This window comes from Schistocerca americana, chromosome 4 (genome assembly GCF_021461395.2).
Source record: "Schistocerca americana isolate TAMUIC-IGC-003095 chromosome 4, iqSchAmer2.1, whole genome shotgun sequence".
NCBI lineage: Eukaryota > Metazoa > Arthropoda > Insecta > Orthoptera > Acrididae > Schistocerca > Schistocerca americana.
In genome coordinates, this window is record NC_060122.1 from 622,334,909 (window position 1) to 622,353,837 (window position 18,929).

General features: G+C 43.4%; 1 protein-coding gene across 1 annotated transcript in view; it reads left to right on the forward strand.

Annotated features, from left to right (window-relative positions):
- The window catches only part of LOC124613236 (probable cytochrome P450 301a1, mitochondrial), a 190,128-nt gene that overhangs the window by 109,444 nt on the left and 61,755 nt on the right, over window positions 1-18,929 (forward strand). The window contains exon 9 of the mRNA XM_047141913.1: window positions 15,265-15,434. Coding sequence (XP_046997869.1) covers window positions 15,265-15,434 — 170 coding nt within the window. The remainder of the gene's footprint in view (window positions 1-15,264; window positions 15,435-18,929) is intronic.

The window sequence follows — 18,929 nt, forward strand, 5'->3', positions numbered from 1 at the left end:
AGCAATGGAGTCGTTATTTGCAGACTGGTAGAACTCTGGGTTGCAGTATTTCAGTATTTCACAAGACAGTGGAGCAACCTGAACATTACAAATAACATTAAATTAAAATCAGTGCATAAAAAACATTTGGATTTACCTATCTCACCCAAAACTCACGCTGATTAACAAAAATGTCTCCGGTGATGATTGCATTTTAAAAAATCTGCTCTAAATTCTATTATAATTAGCTCAAATAGCAAAACAACGACCAATCTGGTCACCCAAGCAGCACTCAGTTATGAAAACCGTTTCAAATACGGAACGATGGGGAAGGGTTTGTGTGGAACGGAACAGTTATGTGATGACAGCACATTCTATAGTTCGTTCGCTTCTGACGGAATTCGTAGAAGAAGGCTGCGCTTTGTATTCTCTCTCCCCGCCCCAACCTCGTCCGTCCAAAATCTATTCACGCTCATGTAATACTACAATAACTGAAGCCACGAATGCCATGCAAAATTAAATCTTAAAATACGCATGATTCACACACTGTCGAATAACGAAACATGCACAATTAAGCAAGCACCAGAACTTCATCTTTTGTTGTCCTGCATTTTATTTTATTTGAAAACAATGTACAACAAACATTTTTTTCCAAATTCCCCACCAAACTGGATAGTTCTGCGCCTTGAGGCGCTGAGCTAGCAGCCCCTAGATTTGGGAGCCGAAGCGGTTCGAATCCATCCGCTTGCAACCTTGAAAACGGTTTTCTTTAGTCCACATTTTCAATTTTCAGTTTAGGCAAATGTCGGCATTGGTCACTTACTGTAGGCAACAGCCAATTCTTTCCGGATTTCTTTCTTTCCTGACACATTCTCTGACTCACTACTTAAATGAAAAGAACTGCAGCAAAAAGACGACCCGAACGTGTCCCCGGAGACTCGCGGTACTAAAAGCCATATTTACATTGGAAGGCGGCTAACGGTCGTCCTTATGTACTATCTATCTGTGCATAAAAATGACTCACATGTGGAACGGCGATACATCATGTCTCCAGGTTTTACCACAAGAACGATGTTCTACTGTGAAATGTGCGATTCGTAATATTCTTGGAACAGTGAGTCTACCCGGCACAAATCTAACGTATTTTCAAATAAACGTCATGTATGTTGTACACTGTAGAGGAATTTATTAGCATAAAAGACTGTGTATCCATTACGGATAAACAGAAACTCATTTATCGCATATTTTAGAAGTGTAGTTGAAATAATCTCGGAAATAAATATTAAGATCCAAAAACTGTAGCTCTAGATTTGTGACTTCAGTTTTGTTTTGTAAATAAATTTGATTGCTGTAGCTTCAAGTTGACTAATGAAATAATAATTGCAAAACGTTCTTGGTCACTTACGGAAACTGAAGAATTTTAATGAAATGAAAGATCCATTAATAAAATTTGAGACTGAATTGAGGAACTTAACGATGCTTTGAAGTGCTCAGATACGTTGTAAATTTAAATATGCTACAAGAGAAACATAACTATTTTCAAAAGAAACTACGTTAAGATTCTTCTGCTCTGTTATACTGAACCTTATATTAAAAGACTGAGTTGTGTTCTATTAGCAAAGAGGCGAGTTTTCATTCGTTTGGCAATTGGGTGAAGTTATCATACTGCCAAATATAGAAATATTTGCATAAAAAGTTCTCGGTTTACTTGCCGCGTCAAATTTGGATAAAATCCCAAGCTTTCGATGACTACCTCCGTCATCTTCGTCAGGGGTAAAACTGACTGTCGTGGACCGGTGAGGCTTCCGCTTTTATAAGCAGTGGACGGCTTCTCATTGGCTGGATGACGTCACGGTGAAACCGATGCCTACTGAGGTGGCGGCCTCTATATCCATAGATTTTGTTTGCGCGCTTTATCCAGCGTTGCTTGCAGCGCCATCCATCGCAACAGGCGGAGAACTGCGAGGAATGTAAGAAGTCTCCCTCTGTGCTCTTTCTATATCAATTGCGCGCTTCCATGCATTGCTGAGTGCATAACCGGAATCTCTGTTGAAATTATTTTCACAGAGTCTAATTTCAACTGCTTCCCTGATGACAGAGTCCCAATAGTTTGAAGCGTGAGCAAGTAGTCTTGTTTCATCGAATAAAATCTTATGTTTATTTAACAAACTGTGCTCAGCCACCGCTGATTTTTCTAGATACCTGTATCTAGAATACAGATATCTAGAAAAATCAGCGGTGGCTGAGCACAGTTTGTTAAATAAACATAAGATTTTATTCGATGAAACAAGACTACTTGCTCACGCTTCAAACTATTGGGACTCTGTCATCAGGGAAGCAGTTGAAATTAGACTCTGTGAAAATAATTTCAACAGAGATTCCGGTTATGCACTCAGCAATGCATGGAAGCGCGCAATTGATATAGAAAGAGCACAGAGGGAGACTTCTTACATTCCTCGCAGTTCTCCGCCTGTTGCGATGGATGGCGCTGCAAGCAACGCTGGATAAAGCGCGCAAACAAAATCTATGGATATAGAGGCCGCCACCTCAGTAGGCATCGGTTTCACCGTGACGTCATCCAGCCAATGAGAAGCCGTCCACTGCTTATAAAAGCGGAAGCCTCACCGGTCCACGACAGTCAGTTTTACCCCTGACGAAGATGACGGAGGTAGTAATCGAAAGCTTGGGATTTTATTCAAATTTGACGCGGCAAGTAAACCGAGAACTTTTTATGCAAGGACTCCGCCGCGAAAGACTTCGTAGTCATATAGAAATATTTAGTTGCGCGTTGGGTATTTCCTTTGTATATCTATGTTGAGGATACATATTAATCTAGTTTAATAAAATACTTTCTTGCTTAATACTATTTGCAAGAAGGCCTCCCAAAAGCAGGTTAAAGCAAATAAATAGATATCAAGAATAAATTTAAAACATGAGCCTATCTAAGCTCTTTAACAATTCGGAAACCCCGCCCCCATTTTGACAAAATCCTTGCTAAGTCCTTGCGTGAGACAGAAGCCAACAAGCAATGTTTCACTGTTATTTAAACATCATTGTATTTTTTGTAACATTTGTCACAAACAAGGAAAAAGTGCAGAACTTGTCGCTATCAACGATGATTTTACCTTTACATACTATTGTTAGTATTGTTGTTGTCGTTGTGGTCTTCACTCCAAAGGGCTACTCCACCCTGTGCAAGTCTCTTCATCTCCGAGTACCTAATGCAGCCTACATCCTTCTGAATCTGCTTAGTGTACTCATCTCTTGGTCTCCCTCCATGATTTTTACCCGCCACGCTTCCCTCCTGTACTAAACTGGTGAGACCTTGATGCATAAGAATGTGTCCACCAACCGATCTCTTCTTTTAGTCGGGTTGTACCACAAATTTACATTCCCCCCAACTGTATTCAGTACATCCTCATTAGTTATGTGATCTATCCATATAATGTTCAGCATTCTTCTGTAGCAAAACATTTCAGAAGCTTCTATTCTCTTCTTGACTAAACTGTTTATCGTTCATGTTTCACTTTCATACAGGTCTACACTTCACACAAATACTTTCAGAAAGGACTTTCTGACACTGAAATCTATACTCGATATTAATAAATTTCACTTCTTCAGGAAACCTTTGCTTGCCATTGCCAGTCTACATTTTATATCCTCCCTACTTCGACCATCACCAGTTATTTTGCTTCCGAAGTAGCAAAACTCATTTACTACTTGAAGTGTTTCGTTTCCTAATCTAATCCTCTCAACATCACCTGATTTAACTCGGCTACACTCCTTTATACTCGCTTTGCTTTTGTTGATGTTCATCTTATATCCTCCTTTCAAGACACTATCAGTATTGTTGTTGTCGTTGTGGTCTTCACTCCAAAGGGCTACTCCACCCTGTGCGAGTCTCTTCATCTCCGAGTACCTAATGCAGCCTACATCCTTCTGAATCTGCTTAGTGTACTCATCTCTTGGTCTCCCTCCATGATTTTTACCCGCCACGCTTCCCTCCTGTACTAAACTGGTGAGACCTTGATGCATAAGAATGTGTCCACCAACCGATCTCTTCTTTTAGTCGGGTTGTACCACAAATTTACATTCCCCCCAACTGTATTCAGTACATCCTCATTAGTTATGTGATCTATCCATATAATGTTCAGCATTCTTCTGTAGCAAAACATTTCAGAAGCTTCTATTCTCTTCTTGACTAAACTGTTTATCGTCCATGTTTCACTTTCATACAGGTCTACACTTCACACAAATACTTTCAGGAAGAACTTTCTGACACTGAAATCTATACTCGATATTAATAAATTTCACTTCTTCAGGAAACCTTTGCTTGCCATTGCCAGTCTACATTTTATATCCTCCCTACTTCGACCATCACCAGTTATTTTGCTTCCGAAGTAGCAAAACTCATTTACTACTTGAAGTGTTTCGTTTCCTAATCTAATCCTCTCAGCATCACCTGATTTAACTCGGCTACACTCCTTTATACTCGTTTTGCTTTTGTTGATGTTCATCTTATATCCTCCTTTCAAGACACTATCCATTTCCTACAACGCCTCTTCCAAGCCTTTGCTGTCTCTGACAGAATTACAATGTCATCGAGAAATCTCAAAGTCTTTATCTTTTCTCTCTGGACTTTAATTTCTATTCCAAATGTTTCTTTTGTTTCCTTTACTGATTGCTCAATATACAGATTGAATAACATCGGTGGCAGGCTATAACCCCGTCTCACTTCCTTCTCAACCACTGCTTCCCTTTCGTGCCCCTCGACTCTTATAACTGCCATCTGGTTTCTGAACAAATTGTAAATAGCCTTTTGCTCCCTGTTTTTCTTCCCCATCCACCTTTAGAATCTGAAAGAGAAAGCTTTTAACAATGTTGACTGGAATATTCTCTAAGTCTATAAATGCTATGAACGTAGTTTTACCTTTTCTTAACCTATCTTCTATGTCAGTGTAGCCTCGGGTGTTCCTATATTTCTCCGGAATCCAACCTGATCTCCCCCAAGATCGTCTTCTATCAGTCTTTCCGTTCTTCTGTAAAGGATTCGTGTTAGTATTACGCAACCGTGACTTATTAAACTGATAGTTTGGTAATTTTCATGTCTGTCAGCACCTGCTTCCTTTGGAATTGGGATTACTATGTTCTTCTTGAAGTCTGAGGGTATTTCACCTGACTCATACATCTTGCTCACTAAATGGAAGAGTTTTGTCATGGCTGGCTCTCCCAAGGTTACCAGTAGCTCTAACGAAATGAGGTCTACTCATGAGACCTTTTACCGCCTTAACTCTTTCAGAGCCTTATCAGATACCTCAGGCAATATCATATCTCCCTTCTCATCCTCCTCTATGTGCTCTTCCATTTCCATAACCTTGCTCGCAGGTGTATCTCCCTTGTACAGCCCCTCTACAAACTCATTCCACTTTTCTGCTTTCTGCTTTTCCATCTGAGCTCCATCTTTTCTCCAAAGATCTCTTTAATTTTCCTGTAGAGATATATTCTTCTACGTCCTTACATTTGTCTTCTAGCCATTCCTGGTTAGCCATTTTGCACCTCCTGTCGGTCTCATTTTTTAGGCGTCTGTATTCTGTTTCGCCAGCTTCATTTATTGAATTTTCATATTTTCTACTTCCCTCGATTGATTTCAGTATGTCTTGTGTTACCCAAACGATTTCTACTAGGCCACATTTTCTTACCTATTTAACACTCTGCTGTTTTCACTATTTTATCTATCAAAGCTACCCTTTATTCTTCTATTGTATTCCTTTCCCCTGTTCTTGTCAAACGTTCCCTAATGCTCCCTCTGAAACCCGCTACAACCTCTGGCTCGTTCAGTTTATCCAGGTCCCATCTCCTTAAATTCCTGCCTTTTTGCATTTTCTTCAGTTTTAATCTGCAGTTCATAACAAATAAACTGTGTCCAGAGTCCACATCTACCCCTGGAAATGTCTTACAATTTAAAATGTAGGTCCTAAATCTCTGTCTAATCATTATATAATCAATCTGAAAACTTACGGTGTCTACAGGTCTCTTCCACGTGTATAACCTTCCCTCATTATTCTCAACCCAAGTCTTAGCTATGATTAAATTATGCTCTGTACAAAATTCTACCAGGCGGCTTGCTCTATCATTCCACCCCCCACCCCCACCCCCGTCCATATTCTGCTACTACTTTTCCTTCTATTCCTTTTTTTCCTACAATCCTACTATCGAATTCCAGTGCCCCATTAATATTAAATTTTCAGCTTCATTAACCATATGAATAATTTCATACAGTTCCTCAATCTCCTTCCCATTTGCAGAGCTAGTAGGCATATAATCTTGTACTTCTTTGGTGGGTGTGGGCTTCCTGTCTATCTTGACTACAATAATGCTTTCACTATGCTGTTCGTAGTGGCTTATCCGCGTTCCTATTTTTTTTGCTCATTTTTAAACCTACTCCTTCATTACCCCTATTTGATTTTGTGTTTATAGCCCTGTGTTCACCTGAACAGAAGCCCTCTTCTTCGTGCCACCGAACTTCATTAATTCCCACTACATCCAACTTTAACCTATCCATTTACCTTTTTAAATTTTCTTATGTACCTGCCCGATTAAAGGATCTGACATTCCACGCTCCGACGCGGAGAACGTCAGTTTTCTTTCTCCTGATAACGACATCCTCCTGTGTAGTCCCGCCCGGAGATCAGAATGGGGGACTATTTTACTTCCGGAATATTTTACCCACGTGGACGCCATGATCATTTAACCATGGAGTAGAGCTGCAAGCCCTCGGGCTGAATTCCGGGTGTAGCTTCCCTTTGTTTTCAGCCGTTCATAGTACCATCACAGCCGGCCAGAGTGGCCGTGCGGTTCTAGGCGCTACAGTCTGGAACCGCGAGACCGCTACGGTCGCTGGTTCGAATCCTGCCTCGGGCATGGATGTGTGTGATGTCCTTAGGTTAGTTAGGTTTAAGTAGTTCTAAGTTCTATGGGACTGATGACCTCAGAAGTTGAGTCCCATAGAGTTCAGAGCCATTTGAGTCAGTACCAGCACAACAAGGCCGTTTTGGTTGATGTTACAAGACGAGATCAGTCAATCATCCAGACTGTTGCTCCTGCAACAGCTGAAAAGGCTCCTGTTCCCCTTGATGAACCACACGTTTGTCTGGCCTGTCAACAGACACCCCTCTGTTGTGGTAGCACCTACGGTATAGCTATCTGTATCACTGAGGCACAGAAGCCTCCCCACCAACGTCAAGGCCCATGGTTTAGAGGGGGGGGGTGTTGTTGATAATTATCGTCCATGTACACACGTCAAAAGAAGCTTTGTATAACCACGGTTCCGCGAGTTCCGAAAACTGTACAGAAAATTGGAATAGATATCAAAATAAACATCATTTTCACCCTTTTTGTTGCTCATGAAAACCACACATTGCATGTTGTACCACCATACGGCGAGATCTTCAGAGTTGGTGGTCCAGATTTCTGTACACACCGGTGCCTCTAATGTCTAATAACCAGTATTTGTCGTGGCATACTATCCACAAGTTTGTCAAGGCACTGTTGGTCCAGATTGTCCCTATTCTCAGCGGTGATTCGGCGTAGATCCCTCAGAGTGGATGGTGGGTCACGTCGTCTACATAAGCGGTAAGGTCATCAGTCCCTAAGCTTACACACTACTTAACCTAAATTAGCCTAAGGACCAACACACACACCCATGCCCGAGGGAGGACTCGAACCTCCGGCGGGACCAGCCGCACAGACCATGACTGCAGCGCCCTAGACCTCTCGGCTAATCCCTTTCGCGGCCTAGAAACAGCCTTTTTCAATGTATCCCAGACATGTTCGATAGGGTTCATGTCTGGAAAGCATGCTCACCCCTCTACTCGAGCGATGTCGTTATCCTGGAGGAAGTCGTTCACAAGATGTGCACGATGGGGGCGCGAATTGTCGTCCATGAAGACGAATGCCTCACCAATATGCTGCCGATATGATTGCACTATCGGGCGGAGGATGGCATTCACGTATCGTACAGCCGTTACGGCGCCTTCCATGACCACCAGCGGCGTACGTCGGTCCCACATAATGCCACCCCAAAACAGCAGGGAACCTCCACCTTTCTGCACACGCTGGACAGTGCGTCTAAGGGCTTCAGCCTGACCAGGTTGGCTTCAAACACGTCTCCGACGATTGTCTGGTTGAGGGAATATGCGACACTCATCGGTGAAGAGAACGTGATGCCGATCCTGAGTGGTCCATTCGCCGTATTGTTGGGCCTATGTGTACCGCGCTGCATGGTGTCGTGGTTACAAAGATGGGCCTCATCAGGAACGCCGAGAGTGAAGTTGCGCATCATGCAGCCTATTGTGCACAGTTTGATTCGTAACACGACGTCCTGTGGCTGCGCGAAAAGCATTATTCAACATGGTGACGTTGATGTCAGGGTTCCTCCGAGCCATAATCCGTAGGTGGCGATCATCCACTGCAGTAGTAGTCCTTGGACGGCCTGAGTGAGGCATGTCATCGACAGTTTCTGTCTCTCTGTATCTCCTCCATGTCCGAGCAACATCGCTTTGGTTCACTCCTAGACACCTGGACGCTTCCGTTGTTGAGACCCCTTCCTGGTACAAGGTAACAATGCGAATTCGATGGGACTGTGGTATGACCGTCTAGGCATGGTTGAACTCCTGACAACACAAGCCGTGTAGCTCCTTCCTGGTAGAATGACTGGAACTGATCAGCTTTCGGAACCCCTCCGTCTAATAGGATCTGCTCATGCATGGTTGTTTACGTCTTTGGGAGGGTTTAGTGACATGTCTGAACAGTCAAAGGGTTCTCTGTCTGTTATAGAATATCCACAGTCAGCGTCTATCTTCAGAAGTCCTGGGAACCCGGGTGATGCAAAACTATTTTTGATGCGTTTATTTAAAGTCCACAAATTAGATAACAATGTATAATAATACAAAATTAGATTTAATTACAATTTCTTTTCTTCTAAAACAGAGCCACACGTGAAAACACATCATAATACGAAACACATAAAATCACAGTCCCGACTCGTCACGTACCTTTCTCCAACATTCCTGTCGACCTCTCGATATTAAGATTGTATTTCATCGTCGTGTGCTGGCCTCTCCTGAAAAAAAACGGAATTCATCCATGGAACGTCGGAATTTCTCATTAAAAAAATGGTTCAAATGGCTCTGAGCACTATGGGACTTAACATCTGAGGTCATCAGTCCCCTAGAACTTAAAACTACTTAAACTTAACTAACCTAAGGACATCACACATATCCATGCCCGAGGCAGGATTCGAACCTGCGACGTAGCGGTCGCGCGGTTCCAGACTGAAGCGTCTAGAACCGCATGGCCACTGCGGCCGGCATTTCTCATTCTCTTTCAACTTCCTCACATTCAAGTACTCCATTTATCAGCTTCCAGTTTGTATTTAATCTTGACAGTGCAGGTCTGTGATAGTTATACCTTTGATCAAGGTATCAAGAGCGACAAATTTTCCAGTGTGCTAATAAATTCCACACGCGCGCCTGTGCGTGACTGACGAGCGAGGCGGTGCACTGGGGCAAGGAGGTTCAATGGACCGTCCGGCCATCCAGGCGTAGCTTTTTGTGATTTCCCTAAAGCACTAATGACAAATGCCGGCTTCATTCTTTCGATAAAGAAATACCCGATTTCCTTCCTGACCCTACTCCTAATCCAAGCTTGTGTTCCGCCTGTAATGACCTCGTCGTCGACGGGGTATTAAAGCACTATCTTCATTTATTTTTTCACTCTTACAACTTGTTCCTTTGCGCACAACTGCTTCTTAAAGCAGAGATATTAGGTTGGCTCTTAAGTTCGTAGTGTTTTTGTTTTGTATGTTGGTTTTCCGGTTGCTATGGGTTTATTTATCGATTGTAATTTTTATTTGTAATCACTCTTGGTATTTGAGTTTACATATTGTCATTTGATCATTGACAGTGAATGACACTGTGAACGTTACAAAATGCAGTGGCAGATGGACAAATCGGAACATTTCCGACGTATTCTTCTCTTTGAGTTTACTCAAGGGGTGACAGCAAAGGAATTAGCCAGAAACATTTGCGCCGTGTATGGGTATAATCCCATTCGACAGATCATGTCATGAAAATAGAGTTAGTGACTTTCCACGTTCAGGAAGACCGTCGGGGTTTGGTGAAGGTCGTTTAAGCGCATTAATCCACAATGAACCATGTCAGTGTACTAGGGAACTGACAAATGTCGTGAACTGTGATCATACCGCCACTGTGCGATATTTGCATGCAGTGGAGGAGGTTCAGATATCGGGTGTATGGATACCGCATGCTCTGAGCGAGAATCTCAAAAATCAGTGGGTGGCCTCATGTGCAGCTTCGCTTGCTCGTCGTAAATTGGCATGTGAACGACATCGACCATACCTATTCTGTATTGTTACTGGGGACGAGAAATGGTTTCTTTATACTGACGTAAGGAAAAGAAAGAAATGGTTGACCCGAAAGAAAGCAGTAACTTCCTGTACAAATACCTGCGCGCGACCACGAAAGACAATATTCTGCATCTGGTGGAACAGCGACGGTGTGGTGTATTACGATTTGCTTCTTCGAGGTGTAACAATCACTGCTGACATTTATTGGCTACAATTGAGTCGTCTTGCAGATCAGTCCAAGAACAACCACCAGGGAGAGTGCGTGAAGTGGTGCTACTCCACGATAACACTCGCCCTCATTCTGCGAGAATGACAAAAAACACTATACGGGATTTGGGTTGGGAAGTCATTCCGCACCCACCTGACTCACCTGATATTGCGCCTTCAGGTTTTCACCTTTTCCGCTATCTACTGAACAACCTTCAAATAACTTCCCTTCCGGATGAAATGCAGTCCGAAGATGGTACGATGAATTCTTGAACTCGAAACCTCGTGATTTCTACAGTCGTGGGATCGAACAGTAACCCCAGTGATGGCAGACAGCTGTAAATAGTGAAAGTATATACAGGATGATCCATTGATAGTGATTGGGCCAAATATCTCACGAAATAAGCGTCAAACGAAAACACTACAAAGAACGAAACTCGTCTAGCTTGAAGAGGGAATCCAGATGGCGCTATGGTTGGCCCGCTAGATGCCGCTGCCATAGGTCAAACGGATATCAACTGCATTTTTTAAAAATAGGAGCCCCAATTTTTTATTACATATTCGTGCAGTACATAAAGAAATATGAATGTTTTAGTTGGACCCCTTTTTCCGCTTTGTGATAGATGGCGCTGTAATAGTCACAAACGTATAAGTGCGTAGTACCACGTAACATTCCGCCAGTGCGGACGGTATTTGTTTCATGATACATTACCTGTGTTAAAATGGACCGTTTACCAACTGCGGAAAAGGTCAATATCGTGTTGATGTATGGCTATTGTGATCAAAATGCCCAACGGACGTGTGCTATGTATGCTGCTCGGTGTCCTGGACGACATCATCCAAGTGTCCGGACCGTTCGCCGGATAGTTACGTTACTTAAAGAAACAGGAAGTGTTCAGCCACATGTGAAACGTCAACCACGAACTGCAACAAATGATGATGCCCGAGTAGGTGTCTTAGCTGCTGTCGCGGCTAATTCGCACGTCAGTAGCAGACAATCGGGAATGTCAAAAACGTCGGTGTTGAGAATGCTACATCAACATCGATTGCACCCGTACCATATTTCTATCCACCAGGAATTGCATGGCGACGACTTTGAACGTCGTGTACAGTTCTGCCACTGCGCACAAGGGAAATTGATGACAGATGTTTTGCACGCGTTCTACACTCCTGGAAATTGAAATAAGAACACCGTCAATTCATTGTCCCAGGAAGGGGAAACTTTATTGACACATTCCTGGGGTCAGATACATCACATGATCACACTGACAGAACCACAGGCACATAGACACAGGCAACAGAGCATGCACAATGTCGGCACTAGTACAGTGTATATCCACCTTTCGCAGCAATGCAGGCTGCTATTCTCCCATGGAGACGATCGTAGAGATGCTGGATGTAGTCCTGTGGAACGGCTTGCCATGCCATTTCCACCTGGCGCCTCAGTTGGACCAGCGTTCGTGCTGGACGTGCAGACCGCGTGAGACGACGCTTCATCCAGTCCCAAACATGCTCAATGGGGGACAGATCCGGAGATCTTGCTGGCCAGGGTAGCTGACTTACACCTTCTAGAGCACGTTGGGTGGCACGGGATACATGCGGACGTGCATTGTCCTGTTGGAATAGCAAGTTCCCTTGCCGGTCTAGGAATGGTAGAACGATGGGTTCGATGACGGTTTGGATGTACCGTGCACTATTCAGTGTCCCCTCGACGATCACCAGTGGTGTACGGCCAGTGTAGGAGATCGCTCCCCACACCATGATGCCGGGTGTTGGCCCTGTGTGCCTCGGTCATATGCAGTCCTGATTGTGGCGCTCACCTGCACGGCGCCAAACACGCATACGACCATCATTGGCACCAAGGCAGAAGCGACTCTCATCGCTGAAGACGACACGTCTCCATTCGTCCCTCCATTCACGCCTGTCGCGACACCACTGGAGGCGGGCTGCACGATGTTGGGGCGTGAGCGGAAGACGGCCTAACGGTGTGCGGGACCGTAGCCCAGCTTCATGGAGACGGTTGCGAATGGTCCTCGCCGATACCCCAGGAGCAACAGTGTCCCTAATTTGCTGGGAAGTGGCGGTGCGGTCCCCTACGGCACTGCGTAGGATCCTACGGTCTTGGCGTACATCCGTGCAAAAAGCCTCAGTGAACTTCCGATGTCATCCACAAGGTCATTTATGTGTATTGTGAATAGCAACGGTCCTATGACACTCCCCTGCGGCACACCTGAAATCACTCTTACTTCGGAAGACTTCTCTCCATTGAGAATGACATGCTGCGTTCTGTTATCTAGGAACTCTTCAATCCAATCACACAATTGGTCTGATAGTCCATATGCTCTTACGTTGTCCATTAAACGACTGTAGGGAACTGTATCGAACGCCTTGCGGAAGTCTAGAAACACGGTGTCTACCTGTGAACCCGTGTCTATGGCCCTCTGAGTCTCGTGGACGAATAGCGCGAGCTGGGTTTCACACGACCGTCTTTTTCGAAACCCATGCTGATTCCTACAGAGTAGATTTCTAGTCTCCAGAAAAGTCTAGAAATCTACTCTGTTGTGTTTATTAAACTTACGGGAAAACGTTTCACACTTATGCTCCAACCCAATAGTTATCTGATACTAATACGAACTTTAACAGACGAAGGAACCCATCCACAATGTCGGATAAAAGTAAACCCTTTAAGAGGTTTCCAATTCATTCAAAATTTATTGCAGAAACAGTGCATATGGAGTACATGAAATGATTACATTTACAGATCAGTAGGGAAAGCTATTCTGGAGTATCAGGTATAGACCCTTGCTCAAACAATGTTAGTGCGTGGTGTAGTCTCCATGGGCGGCGATGCAGCGCTGACTCTGGCATCCATTAGATCGTACAGATGACAACTACTGTCGTGTGATACGTTATCGCCTGCTCGATATGTTCATGTAGTTCTGTGACATTTGTTGGTTGACGAATCCCACGAGTCACTTCTCGTTCCATTATATCCCACGTGCTCCATTGGAGGTAAGTATGCAGATCGTGATGGCCGGGATGTTGATACACGTCTTGCAGAACACGTTGAGTTTCACGTGTGTGCGCGAAAATTACCCCGTTGGAACAACATATCATCTTCCTGTTGCAAAAACGTTAAAAGAACGGGTCTAACAAGGTTTTCCATGTACCGAGCGCTGGTTATCGTCCCTTCCAGAAACACCAAAGGTGAAGGAGAGTTGTGGCTTATTGCACCCCAAGAGACAGCGCTCACCAGGCCTACGTCATATGTGGAAGCGACCATCACTTGCACGCAGGCAGAGCCTGGTTTCATCACTAAAGACAATGGTGCGCCATTCCATCTTCCAGTTATCCTCTAACGCTCGTGTCGAGCCATGCACGTTGATGCTGTGGCGTGAGTGGAAGATGGGCTAGAGTTGTGCGTACCCGTAGTCCTACTGCTAATAACCGATTCACAACAGTCCTTGTTGACACATCTCGGCTCAGAACCTCTCTTATCTGTGCTGTGGCAGCTGTACGATACGCCAGTGATGCTCTTATGACACCACGATTCTGGCGGGCGTCTGTGCAGCATTGACGTCCAGAACCTCATCTATGGGTGTGAGAATTTTCACATGTCCACTGATACCAGCATCGTTGCACAACTGGCACATCACATCATACTTGCGTGGCATTTCTCCGAAAGGACCATCCCGCCACTCGGAAAGCCTTAATTTGACTCCTTTCAAACTCGCTCAGTTGGTTGCCTCTTTGCTTCACCGTTTGCACCACACTGAGTCTTCAGGCTGTGAGCATACATTATTAAAGGGTAAACACACCTGTGCCACTGGCTATCTGTTGGCGGAAGAGGTTAAAAACATTGTTAGTACCTCTCCTATTATCTCCCATGTGGCATATGCCGTCATCGGATCAAAATCTACATCGTCTTTCCAGGTGTACCAATCTTTTTTCCAGCAGTATATTTGTATGAAAATGATTTTTCCTGTGAATAAATAGTTTATTTCTAGTTATACTGATGTTTTCGTTAACTGGTATGCTAGCAGATTAAATGTTCTAAAATCTTGTGCTGGAGGTTAAGTCTGAATTAAAAAGCTTCGTGTAGGGCAACTTCTTGGGTCCCACTGAACACTATCTTGAATGGCAGTTTTGAAATTATTGTTTTAGGTTTTCGTAACTAACATTAGTGCAATAATACAATAACGTTCCATAATGTTAAGGCGTTTCGTTGCATCGTACCTACATGAAACGTACAATCTATACTCCATTTCATGCACGCTTCTCCACAGAGTCCACAGAATATGACTGATGAAACGTAATGTTTTAGCTGAGAAAGTACACAATATTCGCCAGAGATCAAAAAAGGAAGATGAATAAAGTGTTTCCTCCTCCTCCTCCTCCTCTCTCTCTCTCTCTCTCTCTCTCTCTCTCTCTCTCTCTCTCTCTCTCTCTCTCCTCCGTCCCTCCGTCCTTCCCTCCCTCTCCATCTCAGATTCTTTTTCGTGTTTTTGTGTTTATATGTGTATTTTTACGTGTGTGCGCAAATTCACGTTAAGTTATGGTATTTTCATCGTATAGGCTTTTAAGGTTCGAAAACTATCACAATTCTCTTCAGTTCTGTAACCCCATTCTACATATTTACCTTAATGTTACAGACAGCGAATGCGATGGCCACGACGCTGTACTACCTCGCGAAAAACCCTCACGCCCAGCAGAAGCTGTACCTGGAGCTGTGTGCCAAACACCCAGACCCTGGGACCCCACTGACTGCTGAGATCCTGGAAGACTGCAAGTTCCTCAAGGCGTGTGTCAAGGAGGCCCTGAGGTGAGCACACTGGTGAACTCTAGCGGTGTATTCTGCGCTGCGTCACTTCCGCTGCTGCTGGCTGGCACGAAATTGCTCGTCAAGCTGCCCTCTATAACGCATCTCTTTTACGTTGGGATAAATTTATTTAATTTTTTGTTAGATGTTTTCGTTAAATAGCTGAATAAATTGTAATTAGGAATAATTTAATTAAGCAGAGTAGAGAAGATAAGTCAAAGAGATGTTCATTGGGCGGACATTGTCGTAATGTAACGTCATTGCGTTGTTCGGTTATTAAAACAAGTCGTTTGTGTTCCGTTCTGCTGTTCGGTCGTAAGCGTATCTGAAAGGAATTAATTCTGGGACTAGAATAAACTTTCACATAATAGTTACGATTCGAAGTTCCGACAAAAGGGATTAGCGTCAGTGTTAATTCGAATTGTGGGCGATAGGATTAGTTTCTCGAAAGTCTTTTCGGGTTTGGTGCCGGATCCTAAAATCAACTTGACTCGATATTTCGGCGATCCAACTGTTCGCCATCTTCAGGAAATGCTGCTTCTGCTGATGAGTCCCGCTGAGAACAGTTCTCAGCGGGACTCATCAGCAGAAGCAGCATTTCCTGAAGATGGCGAACAGTTGGATCGCCGAAATATCGAGTCAAGTTGATTTTAGGATCCGGCAGCAAACTCGAAAAGACTTATTACGCTGGGAAAGCCTACGTAGTCACAGGATTAGTTTCTCTCTAATTTTACCCTCGTACTCTTTGCACAGGATATATGTCGGAGAGGGAAGAAGTACGCTGGCTGAATTACTTTTCCGTACAGGCTACATGTCTGAAATAGAAATTTGTTCATGGAATAGAAGGAGTTGTCCAAGACAACTGATTTTACGTAAGATTTAAATCTTGCTTTTCTACCTGTCACACATTTTATGTGATTGGGGAAATCATAAAAAATTTTAGTTACTGGATACTGAACTCCTTCCTGAGCCAATGAAAAACTTTAACAGCAGGCAATGAAGGTATTTTTCCCCTTAGCGTTACAGATGTGAACATCACTGTTCGTCTTGAACTGCGATGGATTAGTCATGATGGAGTTCATTAGTCAATATAAATGTCTTGTGACGACGCAGTTAAAATGCCTGGCTCCTTGAACAGGTATCTGCACGACCTCCGATTTCCTGTAGTCAGTACTTTCTATGCAAGTGGTGAGTTACCCCGGAATGATTCTATAAGACATTACAGACTAGAGATACCCAACATATGTTGCTAGTTTGTTTCCAAGAGTAGCAATTATACGATGAGTAAAAGTGGCTGAAATTAACTGTTTGCAAAGCTCAGTAATATGCTTCTTCCAGTTCATGATTTCATCAATATGTACACCCAAAACATTCTACCCTGCTTACTGACTCCTGTTCACGCGCTACATCAGTTGTTGCTATGAATCTATTTGTTGCATAGAACTGAACATAGCCTTTTTTTTCGAAACTTAGAGAGAAGCCGTTTTCAGAGAACCACTTAATACTTTTTTTGAGAAACAATGTTAACAATCTCTTCCGTTGCTTTCTGTTTAACGGGATTTACGAAGGTTTACTGAAAAGCAATGCCTCCACCTTCGTAACTCTTCAACAGTTGGCAGCATTGGTGCACAGCAGGGACTGGCTTGTTCCGTAGCCTCCCCTCCACAACTCCAGCTGGTGGGAAGCCTTAGCACTGAACGGTTGTGTTGTTATAGTGTAAAGTATGAAACCATGCGCAGACGGTTGGTCAATGCGATTTAAGCAACGTGTAGTCATTGAATTCTTGACAACAGAAGGTGTCACCCCAAAGGAGATTAATCAGAGAATGAAAGCAGTTTACTGTGATAGTGTTGATGTGAGTACTGTGCGTCGTTGGGCGAGTAAGTTTAAAAATGTTGAGGTGGGAACATATGGCCTGCGTGGCAAACACAGAGTTGGACGTCCCGTGACAGCAACCACCGAGTTTCAAAAGCAAAATGTTGACAGATTGATTCAGGATGACCGTCGTATCACTCAGAGAGAAACTGCAAGCACAATCGGCATTTCACAAGAAAGCTTGGGTCACATTATTTCTTTTCTTGGCTGTTGAAAGATCTGTGCACGATGGGTACCCCGGATGTCACCACAGCAGAACTTCAGAGACTGAATCTCACCACCATATGGCATCCTCCATACAGTTCAGATTTAGCGTCGTCTGACTTCCATCTGTTCCCGTTAATGAAAGACAATCTGCGGGAACATCATTATGCTTCTGACGAAGACGTTGAGATAACTGTGAGACTGTGGTTGCGGAAACAGAGTGCCGATTTCGTCTGTGACTGCTTCAGAAAACTCGTTCATCGTTGGCAGAAATGTATCCAATTGGCTGGTGATTATGTGGAAAAGTGAATATTGATAATTAAATATCACATTCTAAGGATTATTTCTGCGTTTGGTTTATTAAAATATTCCCATCCAAACCCAGTTAATGAAGGTGGAGGCATCACTTTTCATTCAACCCTCGTATTATAACACTAGTATCATATCCAAAAATTCTATTTGTTCAATGTTGGGTGGAAGGTCGTGTGGACCCAAAATGGAACCCTCTGGGACCCCCTTTGCAATTTTTATTTCCCAGTCACTAAAATTTTCTTCATTTCATCATTGCCTTATTTATTCATCACAACCTTTTGCATTCTGTTTTTAAGTGTGATTCAAACCATTTGTGTGTAAAGCCATCAATTACATAAAACGTGAGTTTTTTTGGGAGAGTAATATCATCTTCACAGTGGAATGTCTTGAAAAGATCACAGAAAAGACCAACTCGCTATATTTCATTATTGAAGTCTTGTAATATTTTGTGATTGACTGTGTAAATATCATTCTCCGTCGAGCAACACTTCTGGAACCCTAACTGTAATATTCAAAGTAAACTGTTGTTACTTAAGTGCATGACTACTCTTGAGCATATTAATTCATCGAATATTTTCGAAAAAGGTTCCTTTCTTGTCATCTTTTTAAGAGCACAAGGGCTCCGAATTTGAACAGTAAACAACACATCGCGATAGATACTGCCTCTCTTTTAGCACCATCCACTGAATAGGTTTAGCATCTCCGTGAATATTTCGCGCTTACTGAATGAACCTGTGATGAAACATGTTGTTCCTCTTGGAATCTTCACCATTTCATATATCAGTCCCATTTTGTTTGGATTCCAGGCTGATGAGAAATACATAAATGTCGGTGGAAGTACAGTTATGTGTGTAACTTCTTTTGTGAGTGGGCTATAGCTCCTGTGGGTTCTTCCAATTAATCTCACATTGTCAGACTGTAGTTTGCGTTTCCTTTGATTGGTTTTATGTGGTCGTTGTTTACTGGCACGTGAGAGAAAGACGTGCTGGGTCAGAGTCACAAGACCGATGGCACTTATAAATAAATAAACCCATCTGGGAGAAGTGGAAGGCATCTGGATTTTACGGACCTTACATGAGCTTGATCCATAACGACAGTACGATACAG